Raw genomic sequence first — 19,184 nt, forward strand, 5'->3', positions numbered from 1 at the left:
ATATCATAATTATTTTTCTTTCGATGCGAATATTACCGAAAATATTCACTTAATCAAAAAATGGTTGATGGTGACACCTATTCATTTTGAAAGATCTATCCAACGACACCCCACATCACAGGATTAAAGTCGCAAAAAAATTAAAAATATTTTGTACAGGAGCAAACCTAAAAAAAAAATATTTTTTGTAATTTTTGTGTTACTACTTTGTCGCCATGATTGATTTATGTATCCATGACAAATTGCAGCGTTCTAGCACTAACCATCACGGAGAAAAGCCGGGGACTGACAGGCGGACGATCAACACGTTTCGGGTGTTACACAACTTCAAACTTTAAAACATACGACTAAAGCAGACGCTAAAACAACAACTATTACACATTTGTATAGGTTCACATCATAGCCTTTCTTTGGCAAAACATGTTTGGCTATAGTTAATTACGGGAAAAGTTACACATACTTTTATCTCTTTTTCGTTTCGGGTGTTACTTTGAGACCACAGTCTAGAATACTCTTCTAAAAACCGATTAATCCATGCTTTTTAATATTTTTAAAGACAAATTATAAAATTACGATATTTTACCTGAAATAACTGCGGGAAATTTCTAACAGTTTACAGTTACTTTCTTTTTAATTAGTCTTGCCAATATCGCTGTATAAAATTAGTTTTACGCCTATCATTTAAACGTTGCGATCAAGTACATGAAAAGCACGTAAAAATTGTTTTTTTTTCGGTTTTTTTTTCTGACATGAAGGTTTGGTATGTTTTCTATGGAAATAGGTTAGTGTTGACTTCTTAAACTAATTTTCATTTTTGAACCCTTAGTAGCGTTTATTATGGAATGACCCTAAACAAAACCGAGGTACGGCAACATGCGAAATAGTACTATTAAAAAAAATCGTTAGGTCTTACGCCTAACGACACATGATTTAAAAAAAATATATACTAAGTTAAAAACAAAAACAAACAAAGTACTATTTCGATGTTTGTCGGGTATGGTAAGTACCGGACAAAGCGCAACAATGCGTTACCATTTGGTCATATTAAAGATAGCTCCGATGTTGGGGTTGAGAGGTACTTAGCAGGTGAGTGGTTTGTCGTCCTTGGCGGCACGACGACTGGTACAAGACGAGGGATCGTGCGTCCAAGGATAACTCCCCTACGCTCTAAAACCATACTAATTCCTATATCCCAATATCGCTCTGAGACTGAGCACAGCTTCGATCGCACCGCACATACATCACGCACTAACAGACTCAAACATTCATCGCCCATGCAAAAAAATAATAACGAAACAGTTTTTCCTGTTCGCCACATTCCGAACAAAATTCGTGAATTAAATATTTACCGAATATTTAACACTACTAACGATCTCAACTGTTTTTTTGTTATGTTATGAGAGGTAGGTGATAGTGGTTGTCAACCCTGGCGGCAAGACGACAAGCCAAAGTGACTCGGGGTCTTGCGTCCAGAGATAACTTCCACCTCGAAACCTAACTTCCATTTCCTACTTAAAATCTTTAATATGCCACGACCCAATTGGGTGACCATCCAGCCTTTCAAGCTCATAAACCAAAGGAGATAAAACCTTTTTAACCCTGCACGGTTCATACTTAGGTGCGAGTTTTGACATAACAAACTTAGAGGCGTCACTTTGCGTGTAAGTACGCTTGTGAACAATATCCCCTACTGAAAACTTCGCCTCTCGGCGTCTCAAATTATAATATTTGGCATTTGTTGCATGTGCTTGCAGCATACGTAACCTAACCTGCTCAAAAATCTCTCTCATACAACCAAACTCGCCTGCATACTCCTCTCTAGGCATACCCACAGCATACTGCTTATCAGTATCTTTATAAAACGAGCCGTTAATGACGGGTTCCCTAGCGTGCACTAAAAAGAAAGGAGAATACCCGGTGGTCTCACTTACTGCACTGTTTATCGCAAACCTGATTTGGTGCAGCTTTTCGTCCCATGTACGGTGATTGTCCTTTACGTAAGACGCTACGGCGGTCATTACTACTTTATTATAACGCTCGACTAAATTTACCTGCGGAGTATAGCGCGGGCCATAAAAAATGTTAGGTACGTTGTAGCGTTTCAATAACTGCTTAAACTCTGATCCCGTGAATTGCGTTCCGTTGTCTGCAATCACGGTTTCAGGAACGCCATGTTCCAAAATGACATGGTTTTCAAAATGCTTCGCCACCAAAGCGCTAGTAGCGCGGCGAAGTGGAAATAGCAGTGTGTGTTTCGAAAAGCAACATGTAACAACAAATAAAAATGTATAACCTGCGCGAGAGCGCGGCAGTGGACCGACAAGATCTATGCTAACTACCAACCATGGTCGTCGACATACCTTTGGCTGTCCCATGAGGCCTGCAGTCGGTTTTTGCGAATGCTTGTACGCTGCACAGACATCGCACGCTTTTACGAACTCGACTACATCCTTGTACATACCAGGCCAAAAGTAGGTCAACGCCAACCGGCGGTGAGTTTTAAAAACACCTAAATGAGCAGCGGTTGCTTTGCAATGATTTTGCTGCAAAACTCTCTTACGATCACACTTCTTCACCACTTCCTTCCAATCGAACTCTCGCAACAGATTGTACTTTGACTTAGAAAGTCTAAAAAGTTTCCCATCCTTTAAACAAAAATTTGGAAAATTCGCGGGAAAAGATCTACAACCATTGAAGATCTTATCATACCACTCATCTGGCTCAGCGTCATCATTCGTCACGTTTATTGCGTCTACTTGCATAAGTCTTGACAGTGCGTCAGGCACAACGTTAAGCGATCCCTTTCTGTGCTCAATCTCAAAGTCGAATTGAGACAGTCTGCAACCCCAACGAGCTAACCTCCCTGACGGGTTTTCAAGATTCATGAACCATTTGAGTGACGCGTGATCCGTGATTACTTTAAACTTAGGTGAGCCTAAATACGCCTGAAATTTCTCCACTGAAAATATAACCGCAAGAGCCTCCCTTTCCGTGGCGCTGTAATTGCGCTCACTTTTGTTTAGGGCGCGGCTAACGTATGCGATCGGATGCTCAACACCCTCGATGGTCTGAGAAAGCATTCCACCAATTCCGTACGAAGAGGCATCACAATGTACAGAAAATTCTTTTTTAAAATCCGGTACCGCCAAAATGGGTGCCGTTACTAGAGCGTTCTTCAAAATTTTAAATGCTTCCTCTGCTTCTGCAGACCATTCGAAAGGTGGCGCCTTCTTGCCCTGTGACGTAAGTTTATTCAAAGGAGCGGCTATAGATGCGAAATTTCGGATAAACCGTCGATACCAAGAACACGTTCCTAAGAATGCCCTTACGTCACGTGCGTTCGTCGGTGTGGGGAAGTTTAGAACGGCAGAAACCTTATCAGGATCAGTACGCAACCCGAACTCGTCCACAACGTAACCGAGGTATTTAATGGACTGCCTGAAAAACTTAGATTTCTCGAAATTAATTGTTAAATTCGCCTTTTCTAACTTCGCCAACACACGATTTAACAAAAGCAAGTGCGTCTGAAAATCTGATGAGCAAATAACGATGTCATCGATGTAACAAAATGCTAAACCGGTTTCGATGTCACCTGTCAAATTGTGATCAATAAGGCTGTCCATCAGCCTCTGCTGACGCGCTGACGCGCCGCAGAGACCAAAAGGCATGACCTTGAACTTAAACATTCCACGACCGGGCACGCAAAAACTTGTTTTCTCCTGTGAGGTTTCAGCTAACGGGATTTTCCAGAATGAGGAACTTAAATCGATCGATGTCAGGTATTTCGCTTCCTTCAAACTATCCAAAATCTGGGGTATATACGGAATGGAATACGAATCTCCCTTTGTGACCGCATTTAACTTCCTACAATCTAAACAAAATCGCCAATCACCGTTAGGCTTCCTAACTAACAGAGCCGGGTTATTCCACGGACTCTCACAGGGTGTAACTACGTCCAATTTTAACATGCGGTCTAACTCGGAGGCTAAAGCAGCGCGTTTTTCCGGCGACAACGGGTACTGTTTCGTTTTGATGGGCATGGCATCGCCAGTCTCGATGACATGCTCGGTTAAGCTGGTTCTGCCAAGCCCCTTCTCCTCGAACGAAATGTTTTTAAATTTCCCTACGACGGTATCCGCGAGTTCCCTCTCGGCCGCAGTTAAATGCTCGTAAGACCGAATCGTGTGTACCTGTTCTGCACTTAAACCGTTGCAACTAAAATATTTTTCAGGTGGAGTCATGTGTTCCGCATTTTTTAAACATTCAGGCAATAAATCAAAAGCTTTCCAAAAATCATACCCTAAAATCACGTAATTTACGATCGAGGGTACTACTACAAACTTTATTACTTTCGTAGTATTTTCAAACGTAACCGGGACAAAAATGTACCCAATCGACTCGCAATTTACTCCATTTGCGACCCTACACGAACTAGAGTACGCTTCCTGAAATGTAAAACCAAATTTGACAAAATCTAAATGTGCATTGTTCCCTAAAACTGACAATGCTGAACCGCTATCGGCCAATCCATAAATCTCGAAATCATTCGCCTTAAATTTCAAATACGGCCTAATATCATCTTTATTTGGGGCAAACAGAATCGTAGCAATCGAACTAGCATTTTTATTTTGTTCAATCGATTTAAAGTTTAATCGATTCGATTGACACTTGCTACGATTCAACCTTAGGCGTTTTTTGACTGTGGTTGCATTGGTTTCTGAACGCTACCCTTTTGACAGATTTCACATTCCGATCGAATTGTATTTGCTTTTCCACAACCAAAACAGCTATACGAATTTAATTTAGGCTTTTCCTTACACCATTTAAAGTTATGATCCGGTTTTCCGCATTTGTAACACACTCCACGATGTGGTTTCGAAAACTTCGCGTCCGAAAACCTTGGTTGCTGTTTCCGCTGTGAAAAGGAACTATCCGACTTGGTCGCGAAGCCTGAGCTTTGTTTTACAGCGATGGCATTCACCTGAGGTTGCTTGGCACTGGAGCCTTTATAAACGTGATCACGACAAAGTGTATGCTCGCTGACCTTGGGCGGTTCTACAAATAACTTCGCCCTTTGCTGTGAAAACTCAACCTTGCGACAATAAGCCTTCAGTTCGGCGACCGACTTAATATCCACCAATGCCAACTGCTGAGTAAAATGTGGGCGAATGTTGTGCAACAAGATGTCCAGTTTCGCCTCCTCCGGTAAGTCTGATTTTAATCTTGCAAACATTCCTGACATTACCGCAAAATATAAATGGATGGGTTCGTTTTCCCCCTGTGTTCTAGCTTGAATTTCCTGTCTCAGCCTAAAATCATAGTCACCGGGGACAAACTCATCTAATAAAAGTGACTTTAAATCCTGCCAACTTGAAACCGAACCCTTGACACCTCTGAACCACAACAACGCCGAGTCTACAAATAAATGTGGTGCCGCCCTAAATAGTTTGGCATCTGAAACCCCATTTGCTTCCTTTAACTCCTCCACGCGCTCCAAAAATGAGCGCGGGTCTGTTAAACCATTAAATTTAACCTGCCATTTTGAAATATTCAAATCACTTGAGCACTGAACCTGCATTTCCCTAATACCGCTTGTTAACATTTCAGAACTACTTCCTGAGACCAAAGGATTTGGATTTAAAACCTCCGCGCTGCCACTGGGTGCTGCTGGACCTGAACCTGGACCCTCAATCTTCGCCAATAAAGTCTCAAGCTTGGATTGCAAACTAGTCTTCAGTTCTAACAATGTCTGGTTGCGTTCCGGCTGAACCCTGGCCAGACGGTGATAAATATGGTACCCAAGGGCTTTAGCGCGACTTAAAGAATATCTCTCCTTTGTCTCACAATATTTGTCAACAATGGAAGCCAAATCGATCACTTTCTCCGAGACAATGCCTAGCTCCGACTCCGCTGACAGTTCAGTTTCCACTATGTCCTCGCTAGGAGCTTCTAAAATAAGAGACCTAAGTTGCTTTCTCAAAGCGTCAACTGTGGTTGCAGGAGTTTCTGACCGAATTTGAACCTCATAAATCAACTCATCCTTCAAAAGACTGTGAAATTGAATGCTGCGCTCCATTTTTAACTATTTTGCCAACTGTTGTATTGAAAATTCTGGTATTAACAATGTGTTTTGTATGTATGACTGTATCACTTATATTGTTTTTATAAAGAATAAATACTACTAAATAGTGTACTATTTTCTTTAAACCAATCTGAATCTACAAATAATGTAACTGTAATCCTTAATGAGTAAAGTATTTTTACTACCGAAAATGATTTCTAACTGACAGGTGTGCACTTTCAAACGTCAACTTTCTTTTTAAATTTGCAAAGTGAAAGCTACCATCAAATTGGTTCCAAACAATACCACAAAAATCCAAGAATGTAATATTTCCAACAAAATCCAATGCTTTTCACTTTTAATATGTAATAATGAGCTGACAGTATAAATGTAAGCAAATACTCTCAAAATAATTGTTTGTACTGAAGTTGGAATATCTTTGTAATAAGTCCGTACCGACAAAAGAATGCACAAAACCCTTTTAAATTGCAATTTTATGCTTAAAAACGACACAAATTCACATCAAATGTTGAAATCAAAACTTAGTATATAAAATCAGTGAAATTTCAAAACATATACTTGGTGCAAAGTGCAAAACCACGTTATTTTTTACGGTTGGCAATATAACCTCAAAAGGTCAAAAAGTGTGTGTCACTTTCTCTTCCAAAAAACAACAAATAAATGCGCAGCAAAACAGCAAAATTGCAATCAAATCTTCAAATTATGATATCTAAAAACTATTCAATGTATAAAGAGCAACCAACACTAAACAAAAAGGTGAGTAACACAGTAAATATTTCACAACTTTCCTGGTACATGAAATTTCCCTTATTTCCTACAGCAAGCTTATTCCCAGGGCGCCAGTGAAACGTGGCAGAGGCAGATGGGATGCTTAATTCCTCGATCCCGGAGGTCTCCCAAACAATATTCATAAATTTACTTCCAAGCTTTTGAAATGATGAAATAAATTTAATTTAAATTTAATTTAAATTCCCGGCTCCTGTAAACCGAGAAAAGGTTATATTAGCCGATGCCCTTTATGGCCGCTAGAGAAGAAACGAAACAATTGTAAATTTAGCTCACCGCACTGAAAGCTGCTAAGACTGTCGGCGGAGCGCTCCCTTCCCTCGAGCAGGAGTCACTCTGCAAAGAACCAAAACCTGGTTAAGAACAAACCCACAACGTTTCGCGCCATTGTGGAGTTGATCACCACGAAATTTAATTAGTACTTACTCAGTGGAGCTTCCGAAGGACTCAAGCCGTTTCCATCTTTCAGACCACCATGTCGAAAGTGTGGTCTTCCCATGAATTGTGCTCTTGCGAGCGAGTGTCCCCAGAGGGGTTCCCAAATCAAATGTGCAAATCATTCTCGAATGAACTCCTCCAATATGGAGGTCCCTGAGGGCCTAACAAAAGTAGGGTGGCAGTCCCTTGAAGACACAAATCCTTCGAAAATTCTGTCTGAATTGTTTGGACAATTTCACTCCTGAGCCTAAGAAATATATTTTTATCATTAAATCTAATATTGTTTCATTCCAGAGCCACTTTGTAAGTCTGTAATTTCTATGTTTTGTTTTATATCAAAATTATTTTTTACCTGAAAAACATACCTAAATCATACAAAGTTTTCCTGGAGTGACAATCTAAATATCTCAAGTTTTAGTTATTTTTACTCGTATGACAACCCCGGCAACAGATAAGCATCTAGAGGTGCATCTGAATGCAACAGATTATGCAAATAAGTGCAATTAATATAGTTTGTTTCGGACACTGTTAAAAACGTTGCAATACGAAAAAGTATTTTTCTTTTAATTATGAATCATCTCAATAATACTTAATATAAATTTAGAAAAATGTACTACGTTACAATACCGGTCCCTCGGTATCTTTGTAAGCATAAAGTAAGCAAATAACCTAACTTTTTATTGTTTTGAAAAGTTCTGGAGTTTGCAACTGGAAGTATTTGAAATTACAGTACGAAAGTAACGTTTTGAGTACCTAGTTTATATGATAATGCCTTGAATTCTTGTCTGGTGAAGCTCTTGCAGAAGTTATGCGCAAAACATTATTTTATAAGTATTGTTACATAGTAGGAGTTACATTGTAATACATACACAGTTTATTTTTAATAAACTTAGGTAGGTACAACAGCTTTGAACCGATTTTACTTTTTTTATATACCTGACTTTTAGGATTTCGTAGCAAAAATGCCAAAAAGGGAACTCTTATAGTTTCGTCATATACATCTGTCTTTATGTCACAGCAATTTTACTCAAAAATTATAAGATTTTAATGAAATTTGGAACATACCATATATTATCCAAATTTCATTAAAATCATTTATATATTATGTAATATGTTATAATATTTAATAAATTTGTACTTATAAATAGATTGTGCTAATAAGGTTTGTCCTTTGATGTGGAAAGTCTGTTAAAGGATAAAATTTATGTTTATTATTAAGTATCTTAAATAAAAGTAGGCTAGGTTAAAAGTTGATTGAACCATTATTTATTGTCTTTATTAAAATAATAAAATAAGGCGGCGGTAATTTTGGACACGGCGCGTATAGTACGTCGGTTCCTCACTCTGCGACCCTGACCACCGGCAGCTTGGGCCCTGCCCCGCTGCTGGCGACACCCTAGGTTTTTTATTATGTGTTTATATGTATTTTTATTGTTTTTAAACTGCTTTTGTATTTTACTTTTATATTCATGTTATAAACAACCTAACTTAAGATGAAAAATAAATAAAGGAAATAAATATGATAGATAAATACGTCATGTCATCTGTCTCCGCCGTATACGTTATTTCCTTTCGTTTGACGTTTGTCAATGTACGTACAATTGTCATCGAAGCTTGGCCTCCTGTCATTCCAACTGAGGGGGAAAAGATGACATTACATGACATTACATTATTGAGATTCATCCGATTTCCTCAAGGTGATTTCCTTCGCCGAAAAACGACGAATGATAAATATTGAAATGTTATTTCGTACACAAGTTCCAAGAAATTCATTGGTACGAATCGGGGTGCTAACTTGGAATATCCATGAATATAGGTGTATAAATTACGTGATGTATCTGTGTATTAACTTCAAAAGAGTAATTGTCACGAAATTTACAACAAAAGAAAAGTAAAATTGCCTATTCAAATAATGTTATATGAAAAAAGCTGAATTGGTAACCACGCTTTTTAGGGTTCCGTACAAAGGGTAAAAACGGGACCCTATTACCCGCTCCGCTCCGCTGTCCGCTGTCCGTTTGTCGGTCACCAGGCTGCATCATGAACCGTGATGGCTAGGCAGTTGAAATTTTCACAAATGATGTATTTCTGTTGCCGCTATAACAACAAATACTAAACGCAGAATATAATAAATATTTAAGTCGGGCTCCCATACAACAAACGTGATTTTTTGCCGTTTTTTGGTACATGGTACAATATGGTACATAATGGTACAGAACCCTTCGTGCGCGAGTCCAACTCGCACTTGGCCGGTTTTTTATTAATCTTTTTACTGTAACAAATAACAATAAAACATGATCGTTACAATTTTACGCCCAAACCTATAAACTCATAAATAAGAAAAAACACGAAATAAACCAGCAAGAAGATAACGAAAATTCGAAATCCAAAGTTCCAGTTCGAAAACGTTACATACGCTTATAGAAGGCATAGTCTTTTAGTCTGTGTCACCGAGCTATGGCCATAAATGTCTTGTATGATTTGTGTGGGACTTCGTCGAGTTTTCAGTGAACAGCCTATCTCTATACGAAAATGGGGTAGCGTAAGATCTTTTTAAAAGGTGTTTCAGGTGCGTGAAAATGTTTTTTAGGCGTTATGTGCTTTGCCAACAGGGGAGTAAATAGGAGCGGTGCGGTTGAAATTATGTTTGGAGAGTGTTATTCATTGGTCGGTAAAAATATGGGACTATATTACTCTCTTACCTACTTCTCTCTTAATCTAATCGTACTAGTCCCACAGTATAGCGGATGGTGCTGGGCCTAAATTACGGCGTTGCATGAACAAGAGATTTCCTTTCGCAGGATTGTTCCTTAGGACCCAAGGATGGATTTAAGATAAAATAACTGCATTCCCGTTGCTAGGGCAGTTTTGGGATTATACTGAGCAACTTTTACTATGCGACCAACCGCGAAAACGCGAAAAAAAATTACCCTCCCATAAAAAATGGACCAGCTAAAATGTATGAAACAGACAAAATTTTTCGCGATTTCGGGGTTGGTCCCATAGTAAAACTTGCTCAGTATAATCCCAAAACATCCCTGGCAACGGGAATGCAGTTATTTTTTTGCCATCCTGTATAGATCAAACTCAGCAACTTTTGCTGCAATCCTATATATATTCACCCTGTAAATGATTGCAGGTCACTTTTACACCCTTTATATATAGCAGATAGATATTGATAAATATGTATTTAATTTAATCCATTTAAAACATCCCTTACTTAGGAACAAATATCTGTTACGAGTATGAACATTCAAATAAATGGACCAGAAATCAAACCCGGGACGGCGTTCTTCATAGGCCGACTACCGACTAGCTAGGCTTTAGGTTATGGCCCATTAAACTATAGTCCGTTCGAACATTTAACAATTAAACTCCTAGTTCACAGCTAACCCTACCTTGTTCTCAAATAAATTAACCAAACAATAGTTCAGAACAATAAGCACAAATGACCAGAGCACTGTGGTCTTGTCTTGTAGGTTGTTATATGATGGTATTGCTAAATTTAAGTAGTATAAACTTGTTACTAACATAATATGGGACTAGTCCTGAAATAAATATTATTCATTCATTCATTCATTCATTGTTGGGGCTCTGATTAGGGTTGTTACCGACGCCCGGTAACACAATACTTACTTTTAGCGTATTATATTTATTTATAATATGTTTTTCACCATTCTTCAAAATAAGATACTACTTTTCCATATTGACATGTTTATTAATCTGCCGCCATGACAACGTCAAATTATTTGAATATAGGTAAAGAGTAAAAAGGTAACTAAATGTAGGTTTCAGTAAGAAGTCCGCAACATATTCCCCCGGGAATGCGCGACTAAGCGCATTCAGCATCAGTCGGGAGGCGGACAATCTTCACAGCGGGGCGCCGCAGCACTCCCCCGGCAGTGCGGACGTCGGCGACTCGTACGCGTCCATCAGCACCTGTGAACACTTTAACTATTATGCCCTTCGGCCAGATGTTGCGTGGTAATCCGGGGTCTGCGATAACAACCACATCGCCTTCTTTTAGGTTCGGTCGCTCGCGGACATGCGATCTGGGTAATAATGTCGGCAGGTATTCGCGAACCCAACGATTCCAGAAGACATCGCACAGTCTTTGGGCCTTTCGCCATTGTTTTCGTGTAATCAGATCGTTGTCAGTGAAAGTTCCAAAATGTGGCATGTTGTTTCGTCCTGTAAGGAGTAAATGGTTCGGTGTTATAGCTTCACGGTCATCTGGATGCACCGAAACATGTGTCAGAGGCCGGGAGTTTACTGTCCATTCTGCTTCAGTCAGCACAGTTCTCAAGACTTCTTCTGTTGGGCATTGTTCTCTAAGGGTTGTACTCAGTGCGCTCTTAACAGAACGAATTAGCCTTTCCCAACAGCCTCCCATATGGGGCGAAGCGGGTGGTATAAAGCTCCAATCAATGCCTTTATTGAGGAAGAAATCCCTAATCAACCCCTGATCGATTGCCTTGATAGACCTTCTGATTTCAGTGTCCGCTCCGTGGAAATTCGTGCCGTGGTCCGAGTAAATAACCATTGGCGATCCTCTGCGGGCTATCATCCTGCGCAAAGCGAGTATAACAGAGTCAGCAGATAGTGATGCAGCCAACTCGATGTGTACAGCTCTACTCGTCATACACGTAAACAGAGCACCATATCGCTTCTCATGTCTTCTCCCTATAGTCACCACCATGGGTCCAAAATAATCTAAGCCACAGTGGCTGAACGGTGGGTGATGGTGTGCAAGTCTTGCTGGTGGTAAATCTCCAAGCGGAAGGCGTGTCGGCTGGGCTTTGCGTATTCGGCATAATTGACAAGACTTTGCAGTGTTCCTCACTGTAGGGCGTAAGTTGAGGATCCAAAACATCTGGCGCAAGGAGTTGACAACAGTCTCATTATTTCCGTGGTTAGCTCGTTCGTGGTGATGCAAGATAAGTAATTTCACGTATGGATGTTTGCCGTCCAATATAATGGGCTGAATGAGGTTCCGATCTACTTCGCTCACAGCGCTGGCTCTCCCCCGCAATCTCAATACGCCATTATCGTCTATGAATGACGACAAGTCACGTAGGCGACTGTTCTTGTCCCATGGCCTATTATTTCTGAGATCTTCCAATTCGACCGGAAAACTTTGATATTGAGATTGCTTAATCCATGCCTTTTCAGCTTTTTCTATATGTTCTAATCTAAGGCCAGTACGTTCCTTGTTTTGAGTACTCTCCAGAAATGTGAAAACGTATGCAGTACTTCTGATGAGTCTCAGCCATTTGGAGAATCTGCTGATGTCAGGCAAACATGTCGTGTATGCGTACACTGGCAGGACATTGTAAGTAGGTTTCTTAACCTCCAGTAGGTTTGGTGGTACTGGCTCGGTGTCCGCGCGCTGAGCCGGCCACGTTTCAGGCTGCTGATATAAGAAAGACGGGCCCTTGAACCATCGGTGATCGGAATTCAAATCTTCTATATCTCTGGTGGCGTCGTCTGCTACGTTTTGTGACGTCGACAGCCACCTCCACTCTTCAGTGCTCGTATGTTCTGCAATTTCACCCAACCGATTTGAAACAAAGGTTTTGAAGTTTCTCGGGTCTCCCTTAATCCATGAGATTACGGCTGAGGAATCAGTCCAAAAATACCTTTTAGCTGGTTTGATGGTGTCGTGATCTTTCTCGATCGTAGAAGCAAGTCGCGTCGCGAGAACAGCAGCTTGAAGTTCAAGCCTGGGGATAGACACTGGTTTCAGTGGGGTCACGCGGGATTTACTGGTGACAAGCGCAACCCATATCTTTCCATCTTCTCGTACGAAACGCCAGTACGCCACTGATGCGTATGCTTTCTCGCTGGCGTCGCAGAAGATATGCAATTCTATGGTGCATCTAGTAGGCTCTGGTGCGTAGGGTCGCGGTACTCTACACGCACAGGCATTAATAAGGCGAGCAATCCAACGCTTCCAAACAAGATGATCGGCTTCTTGCACATTTTGATCCCAACGTATTCCTGATCGCCATATCTGCTGAAGAAGGATCTTTCCTTGTATGACGATAGGCGTCAAAAGACCGAGTGGGTCAAACACACTCATCACAACCTTTAGCGCTTCTCGCTTCGTCGGTTTCCGTGTGTGGTCGATAATTTCTGCAGGTAATTTTGACAGGTTTAAATTAAATCCAAAAGTATCTTCGGACGGGTTCCATCTCAGTCCAAGGATTTTGACATTTACGTTGAAGTCAAGATTTACCCCTCCTGAGCCTCTTTTACTCTCTTCGATGTCTTTCATGACGTTTTCGTTGTTGGACACCCATTGTGTTAGAGTAAACCCCCCTTCTTTGTTTATGTGCGCAACTTCTTTAGCGATTTTACGAGCTGTTTCTTCGGAATGGAAACTGTGTAGATAGTCATCCATGTAAAATCGGGTCTTTATCGCGTCGACAGCCTCCGGGTGTTCCTCAGTAAAATCCTCTGCGTTTCTATTTTTAATATATATTGCAGTTGCCGGTGAAGAAGTTGCTCCAAAAATAACTGATTTCATTTCGAATTCCTTCATTGGCCCTTTTCTGTTAAATTCTCTCCAAAGAAAGCGTTGGGCGGGGCGGTCCTCTGCTCTTATGCGGATCTGAAGAAACATTTCTTTTATATCTGCAGACACGGCTATCTCACCCTCTCTGAATTTGAAAATGACTGCTAACAGTGAAAGTAGCAAGTCGGGGCCGGTGAGCAGTTTGTCATTCAGGGACACGCCTTGCACTTTGCTAGCAGCATCGTGGACAATTCTAAGTTTCCCCGGTTTGTTGATGTTAGTTACGCCAAAATGAGGAAGATACCACTTCTTTGGGGACTGTATTGGCTCACAAGGTCCAGCATACCCACTGCTCAAAAAGTTCTCCATATTTGCTTTGTATTTTTGACCATACACAGAGTCTCTGTCCATTTTCTTTTCTATAGATTGTAATCTCTTCGCGGCGTGGGAAAAGCTCTTCGGCATTACAGGGTTATCCTCTCGCCACAAAAGACCTACTTCCCATCTCTTGCCATCTTCTACCCTTCTGGCTGTGTTTTGTAGAATTGCGATGGCTCTTTCATCCTCTTGATTCAACTTCAGCTTATTCGTGACTCCTAGAGAATCAATTTTGAAGTAGTCTTCTATCAATCGATGCAGATCCTCGTCAGTATGTCCTACAAAGTGTACGGCGTTGGAATACGAATGGGAAAATCCGTGCACTACCCACCCAAGTGGAGTCAGGGTGGCTAGTGGTTCGTTCCTCTTTCCTTTACGGACCTCCTTGGTAATGGTCGCTTGCCAATTGTCTAGGCCGATCAAGAGCTCTGGGACTCCATGCTCGTAGCATAGACCAGTCTTGGGTAAATCCTGTAGGTGCTCGTATTTGTCGATATTGGCAACAGTCTGTGGCGAAATCGGCAATCTTTCTATTGTTCGAACGTCGTATAATTTCAGTAACACATCGGAGGGCCCAGTAACTTCTACGTCGAGACGTTCAGATCCACGATGATCGGAGGTGGTATTCACACCAGACAGGCTCAACGGTTCGGCGATCCCTTTCAGGCCAATTTCATTCGCGAGGTCTTGCTTTAGAAGCGTGAGTGTACTTCCTCCATCCAGAAAGGCGTACGTTAATTTCGACTTGACTGGCCCATGGATTTGAACAGGTATGATCTTTAATAAAACTTGAGATCTGGTGGTTCTGCTGCAAGCTGTCGTTTCTTGTGGGGGTTTCTCACCTTCTGCCTCCATTCCGGTAGGTTGAGGGTTCGAGGTTGATGGACGTACGCAAGCTGATACTTCGGGCTGGTGAGGAACCGGAGAATGAAGTAGTCTATTATGTGACCTGCGGCATCCGTCAATGCCACACGAGCGGGCTCGGCAGCTCTCTCTATGATGTCTGGATCTTAGGCACTTAAAGCACACCTTGGCCTCTTTCGCCCAATCCCATCGATCGTCAATTGACAGGCGTAGAAAGTTTTCACAATTCTTGAGAAGGTGAGTCTTCGAATTACAGTATAGGCACAATATTTCAAGGGGACCTTTGGTCTGATTCGAAGCATAGCAGGGTTCGGGTTCGAGATCAGAATCGCTATCTTCAGATATAGCGTAATGGGTCTTGTGCTGCTGTAACGGTTTTATTGTGGTGCGGGTGGTCTCGTGCATCCAGTACTTTGAAGTAGTTTGGGCTTCCTTCTTCAAAAATTCTGACAGCTTAACAAGTTCAGGTTCGTGATCGTGCTCATGTTCTGAAGCATATGTAAGCCAGCGCGTCTTGAGGTGGGGCATCTTCTGTTTCAGGGTCCGTAGAAGCTCCAAATTGTGCAGGTGTTCAGGCTTTTTAAGGGCTTTGATAGTTGACACGCAATTCCGAACCTTGCAGGCAAACTTGCTGAGCTGCTCTGTATTGTCAACGATCTTAGGTAAGTCTCTGAGCGCCTGTATTTCCTCTTGTAGAATAAGTTCCGGTAAGCCAAATCGCAGTTCTAGGGCTTCCATTATCTCGATGACAGAGACATGCGTGTCTAAAAGCGCGGCGACAGTGACACGAGCTTCACCCTTTAAGCAACGTCGGAGTTTGGAGATAAGTTCGTTTTCGGTCGATGAGGCTTTGATGTCTGTGACGGCGGCTTTAAAAGAAAGCCATTCACTGACATTTCCGTTATAGTAGGGCAAATCTTTTGGTTCACTTGGACGACGTAGATTCCCTATCTCTCGAGCTAGAAGTTGTATGTCTGAGAGCTGGGGATCAGGACGGGCACAGACATTTTTCTCGTTTGGCGGCTCGGTACATTGCTCACGTTCAACATGGTTCGCTGGTTCACAGCGACGGGCTGGTTCGTCTTGTTCATGGGCGTGTAGTTCCGTTGTCAACCACTCTTGAACGCGGCTTCGACTAGTTCGGCTGGATTGAGATCGATGGCTTCCCTTGGCGTCTAGACGAGCTAACGTTACTTCCAGTTCTTTCTGAATGACGGTTTGTTCTAAGTTTAGCTTCAGTTCTGCTAGTCGTTTCGCGGCCGCTAGTTCAGCCTCCTTTTTTTGTACGAGTACACTACTAACATCAGATCGGATGGTGTGGTTTCGTTCCGATTTATTCTGGCTGACAGTACTTGCCTTCGATCTTACTACATCCGATTTTTCTTTAACAGGGGTTGACGTGGTCGGTTCCTTCTTATCTCCAGACGTACCCGGTTCCAGTTCTGGTTTCTTAGTGCGGCTCCTCGTAACTCGCCCCGACATGGTTCAGTTCGGTTCGGTTCAATATGTAGGGGAGTCAACGGCGGCGCGGCGCTGGATCGTGCGGCTCGATAGGACCACTATGTTACCGACGCCCGGTAACACAATACTTACTTTTAGCGTATTATATTTATTTATAATATGTTTTTCACCATTCTTCAAAATAAGATACTACTTTTCCATATTGACATGTTTATTAATCTGCCGCCATGACAACGTCAAATTATTTGAATATAGGTAAAGAGTAAAAAGGTAACTAAATGTAGGTTTCAGTAAGAAGTCCGCAACAAGGGTCAATATCTGAGATACCGAGCTTTGCTCGATAAACATATAAAAACTCAAAAATGCGCGTTTGCCCAGAGATAAGACCTAGCTAGATCTATTTATCGCCCTCAAAACCCCCCTTATATCAAATTTCATTGTAATCGTTAGAGCCGTTTTCGAGATCCCCGAAATATATATATAAATAAACAAGAATTGCTCGTTTAAAGGTATTAGATAGATTAGGTTTTTATTTCTATCAATCTATGGTTTTCCATGGGTCCCACTCAGTAACCATTCTGGTCCACCTTTTATAATAATATTAAATAAATAATTTAGCCTATATCGGATGGAACAAAATTAAGGTTTTTTACGCAAACGGGGAATTGTTTAGGCTACGTACTTTATTTTTCACTTATTAATCACGTTAATATTTCTAACCGTTTTTAAGATACAGTTTGTTAAACATTAGTGCGAAAATCTTTATTTCAACCCTAGCAAGTAGATCCTATTGAATGACATGACATGTGTCAATTTAAAATGTAAGTAACTTTGTAGGGTTGTGACTGATATAAAAATATTTCATTTTAATGATTTTGTTTTACTTTTTAATTCAGCTTTACGATTATCATAACTCGATTGTAGATCACTTAGATAACACTACACTTTCAGCTCAGTCTCTAGAAATGTTCCACCCTGTATACGTCCCACTGCTGGGCACAGGCCTCCTCTCAAGCACGAGAGGGTTTGGGCTAATAATATTAACAGTTAATATTTAAATGAACGCAATGAAACTCGCGCCAAATGATAAGTTAAACGTTCCAGAATTAGGTTAATCGGCCCGTTTGTTTGAGGTTTAATTTAAGCTAGTAATTAGCTCGCAATCAATACGAGAATTTACTGATCTGACTGCGCTTCGGCCATCTGCAAAAGGTGTGTTTAAAGGGGCCCACTGATTAACAGTCCGCCGGACGGTATCGGCCTGTCAGTTGTTCGGAACTGTCAAAATTTTGTTCTAACTGACAGGCCGATACCGTCCGGCGGACTGTTAATCAGTGGGCCCCTTTAGGATTCAGACTATACTTCGTCAACCGTGGCTCACTCCGCGATTTCGTCGCTTTGCTACAGGTAGCTAAAAGTAGATCCGTTCCGCCCCAATTTTGGGGAAAGCCATAAGCCGCGCGTGGCGCTATCGTCACCAAGCGGCCATATCTGTGCTGATCGTAACAGACGCGTTTTGTTAGAGAGTGAGTCTTCTGTACCTAATTAGTACTATTATTTATTCGGTGACTTCGTTTTTATTAGCATTAGAAAAAAGGTAAACAATCTTGACGTGTCTTTTTATTGAAAAACACTTGTGAAAAATAAGTCACGGCAAATATGTGACAATTATGAATCATACACGATTATTTACATTATTTTGCTTTCATAAGTAATAGTTACTGATTTTTATGAAGTGTTTTTCAATTAAAAGACACGTCAAGATCGCGTAGTCTTTTTCTAATGCTAAAAAAACGAATTACAATACACCAGCATTAATCGCCTTTTCACACAAACGTAGTTGTCATGTGCCTCTGTTGATATTAACATTATTGGAAATATTTTGGCATAATTTCTTGTATATCAACCACAGCTCTACGTTAGATTTTTTTTTCGAATTTTTATTTATTACAAAAATTAGCTCCGCTGGCTCGGCCACGTTTTGAGGATGGAGGAGGATCGTGGCGCTAAAAGGTGGCGGACAAGTGCGAGTCGGACTCGCCCACCGAGGGTTCCGTACTTTTTAGCATTTGTTGTATTTCGGCAAGAGAAATACATGATCTGTGAAAATTTGCAACTGTCTAGCTATAACGGTTCATGAGATACAGCCTGGTGACAGACAGATGGACAGTAGTGGAGTCTTAGTAATAGGGTCCCGGATTTACCCTTTGGGTACGAAACCCTAAAAAAGGACCATTGGGTCCTTTTTTAGGGCATCTATGTGTTAAATAAAATGCCCACCTAACTCTGCAGCCAGCCTAATCCGGTAATTACCGTTTCTGATGGATGGCCGGTCTTGCACAATTTGAAACAACTTTAAAGCATCGTTTTATCCGATCAGCAATCGGAAGAGCGCTGGTGGCCTAGCGGTAAGAGCGTGCGACTTTCAATGCGGAGGTCGCGGGTTCAAACACCGGCTCGTACCAATGCGTTTTTCGGAACTTATGTACGAAATATCATTTGATAAATACCAGTTGCTTTTCGGTGAAGGAAAACATCGTGAGGAAACCGGACTAATCCCAATAAAGCCTAGTTTCCCCTCGGGGTTAGAATTTAGAAGGTTAGATGGAGTCGCTTTCGTATAAACTAGTGCCTACGTCAAATCATGGGAGTTGTCAA

General features: G+C 41.3%; 2 protein-coding genes across 4 annotated transcripts in view; one reads left to right on the forward strand and one right to left on the reverse strand.

Moving 5' to 3' along the window:
- LOC134803742 (synaptotagmin-7) overlaps positions 1 to 19,184 on the forward strand; it is an 862,565-nt gene that overhangs the window by 536,328 nt on the left and 307,053 nt on the right. The gene's annotated exons all lie outside the window — the stretch shown is intronic.
- LOC134803686 (uncharacterized) lies at positions 11,035 to 15,585 on the reverse strand. Its single transcript, XM_063776477.1, has one exon. It carries the CDS (start codon positions 15,468 to 15,470, stop codon positions 11,139 to 11,141), a length of 4,332 nt encoding a protein of 1,443 aa, XP_063632547.1. The 5' UTR covers positions 15,471 to 15,585; the 3' UTR covers positions 11,035 to 11,138.

This window comes from Cydia splendana, chromosome 27 (genome assembly GCF_910591565.1).
Source record: "Cydia splendana chromosome 27, ilCydSple1.2, whole genome shotgun sequence".
NCBI lineage: Eukaryota > Metazoa > Arthropoda > Insecta > Lepidoptera > Tortricidae > Cydia > Cydia splendana.

Excerpts from the sequence above, each read along its gene's own strand:
- LOC134803686 (XM_063776477.1), bottom strand. The coding sequence starts at position 15,470 with ATGCACGAGACCACCCGCACCACAATAAAACCGTTACAGCAGCACAAG.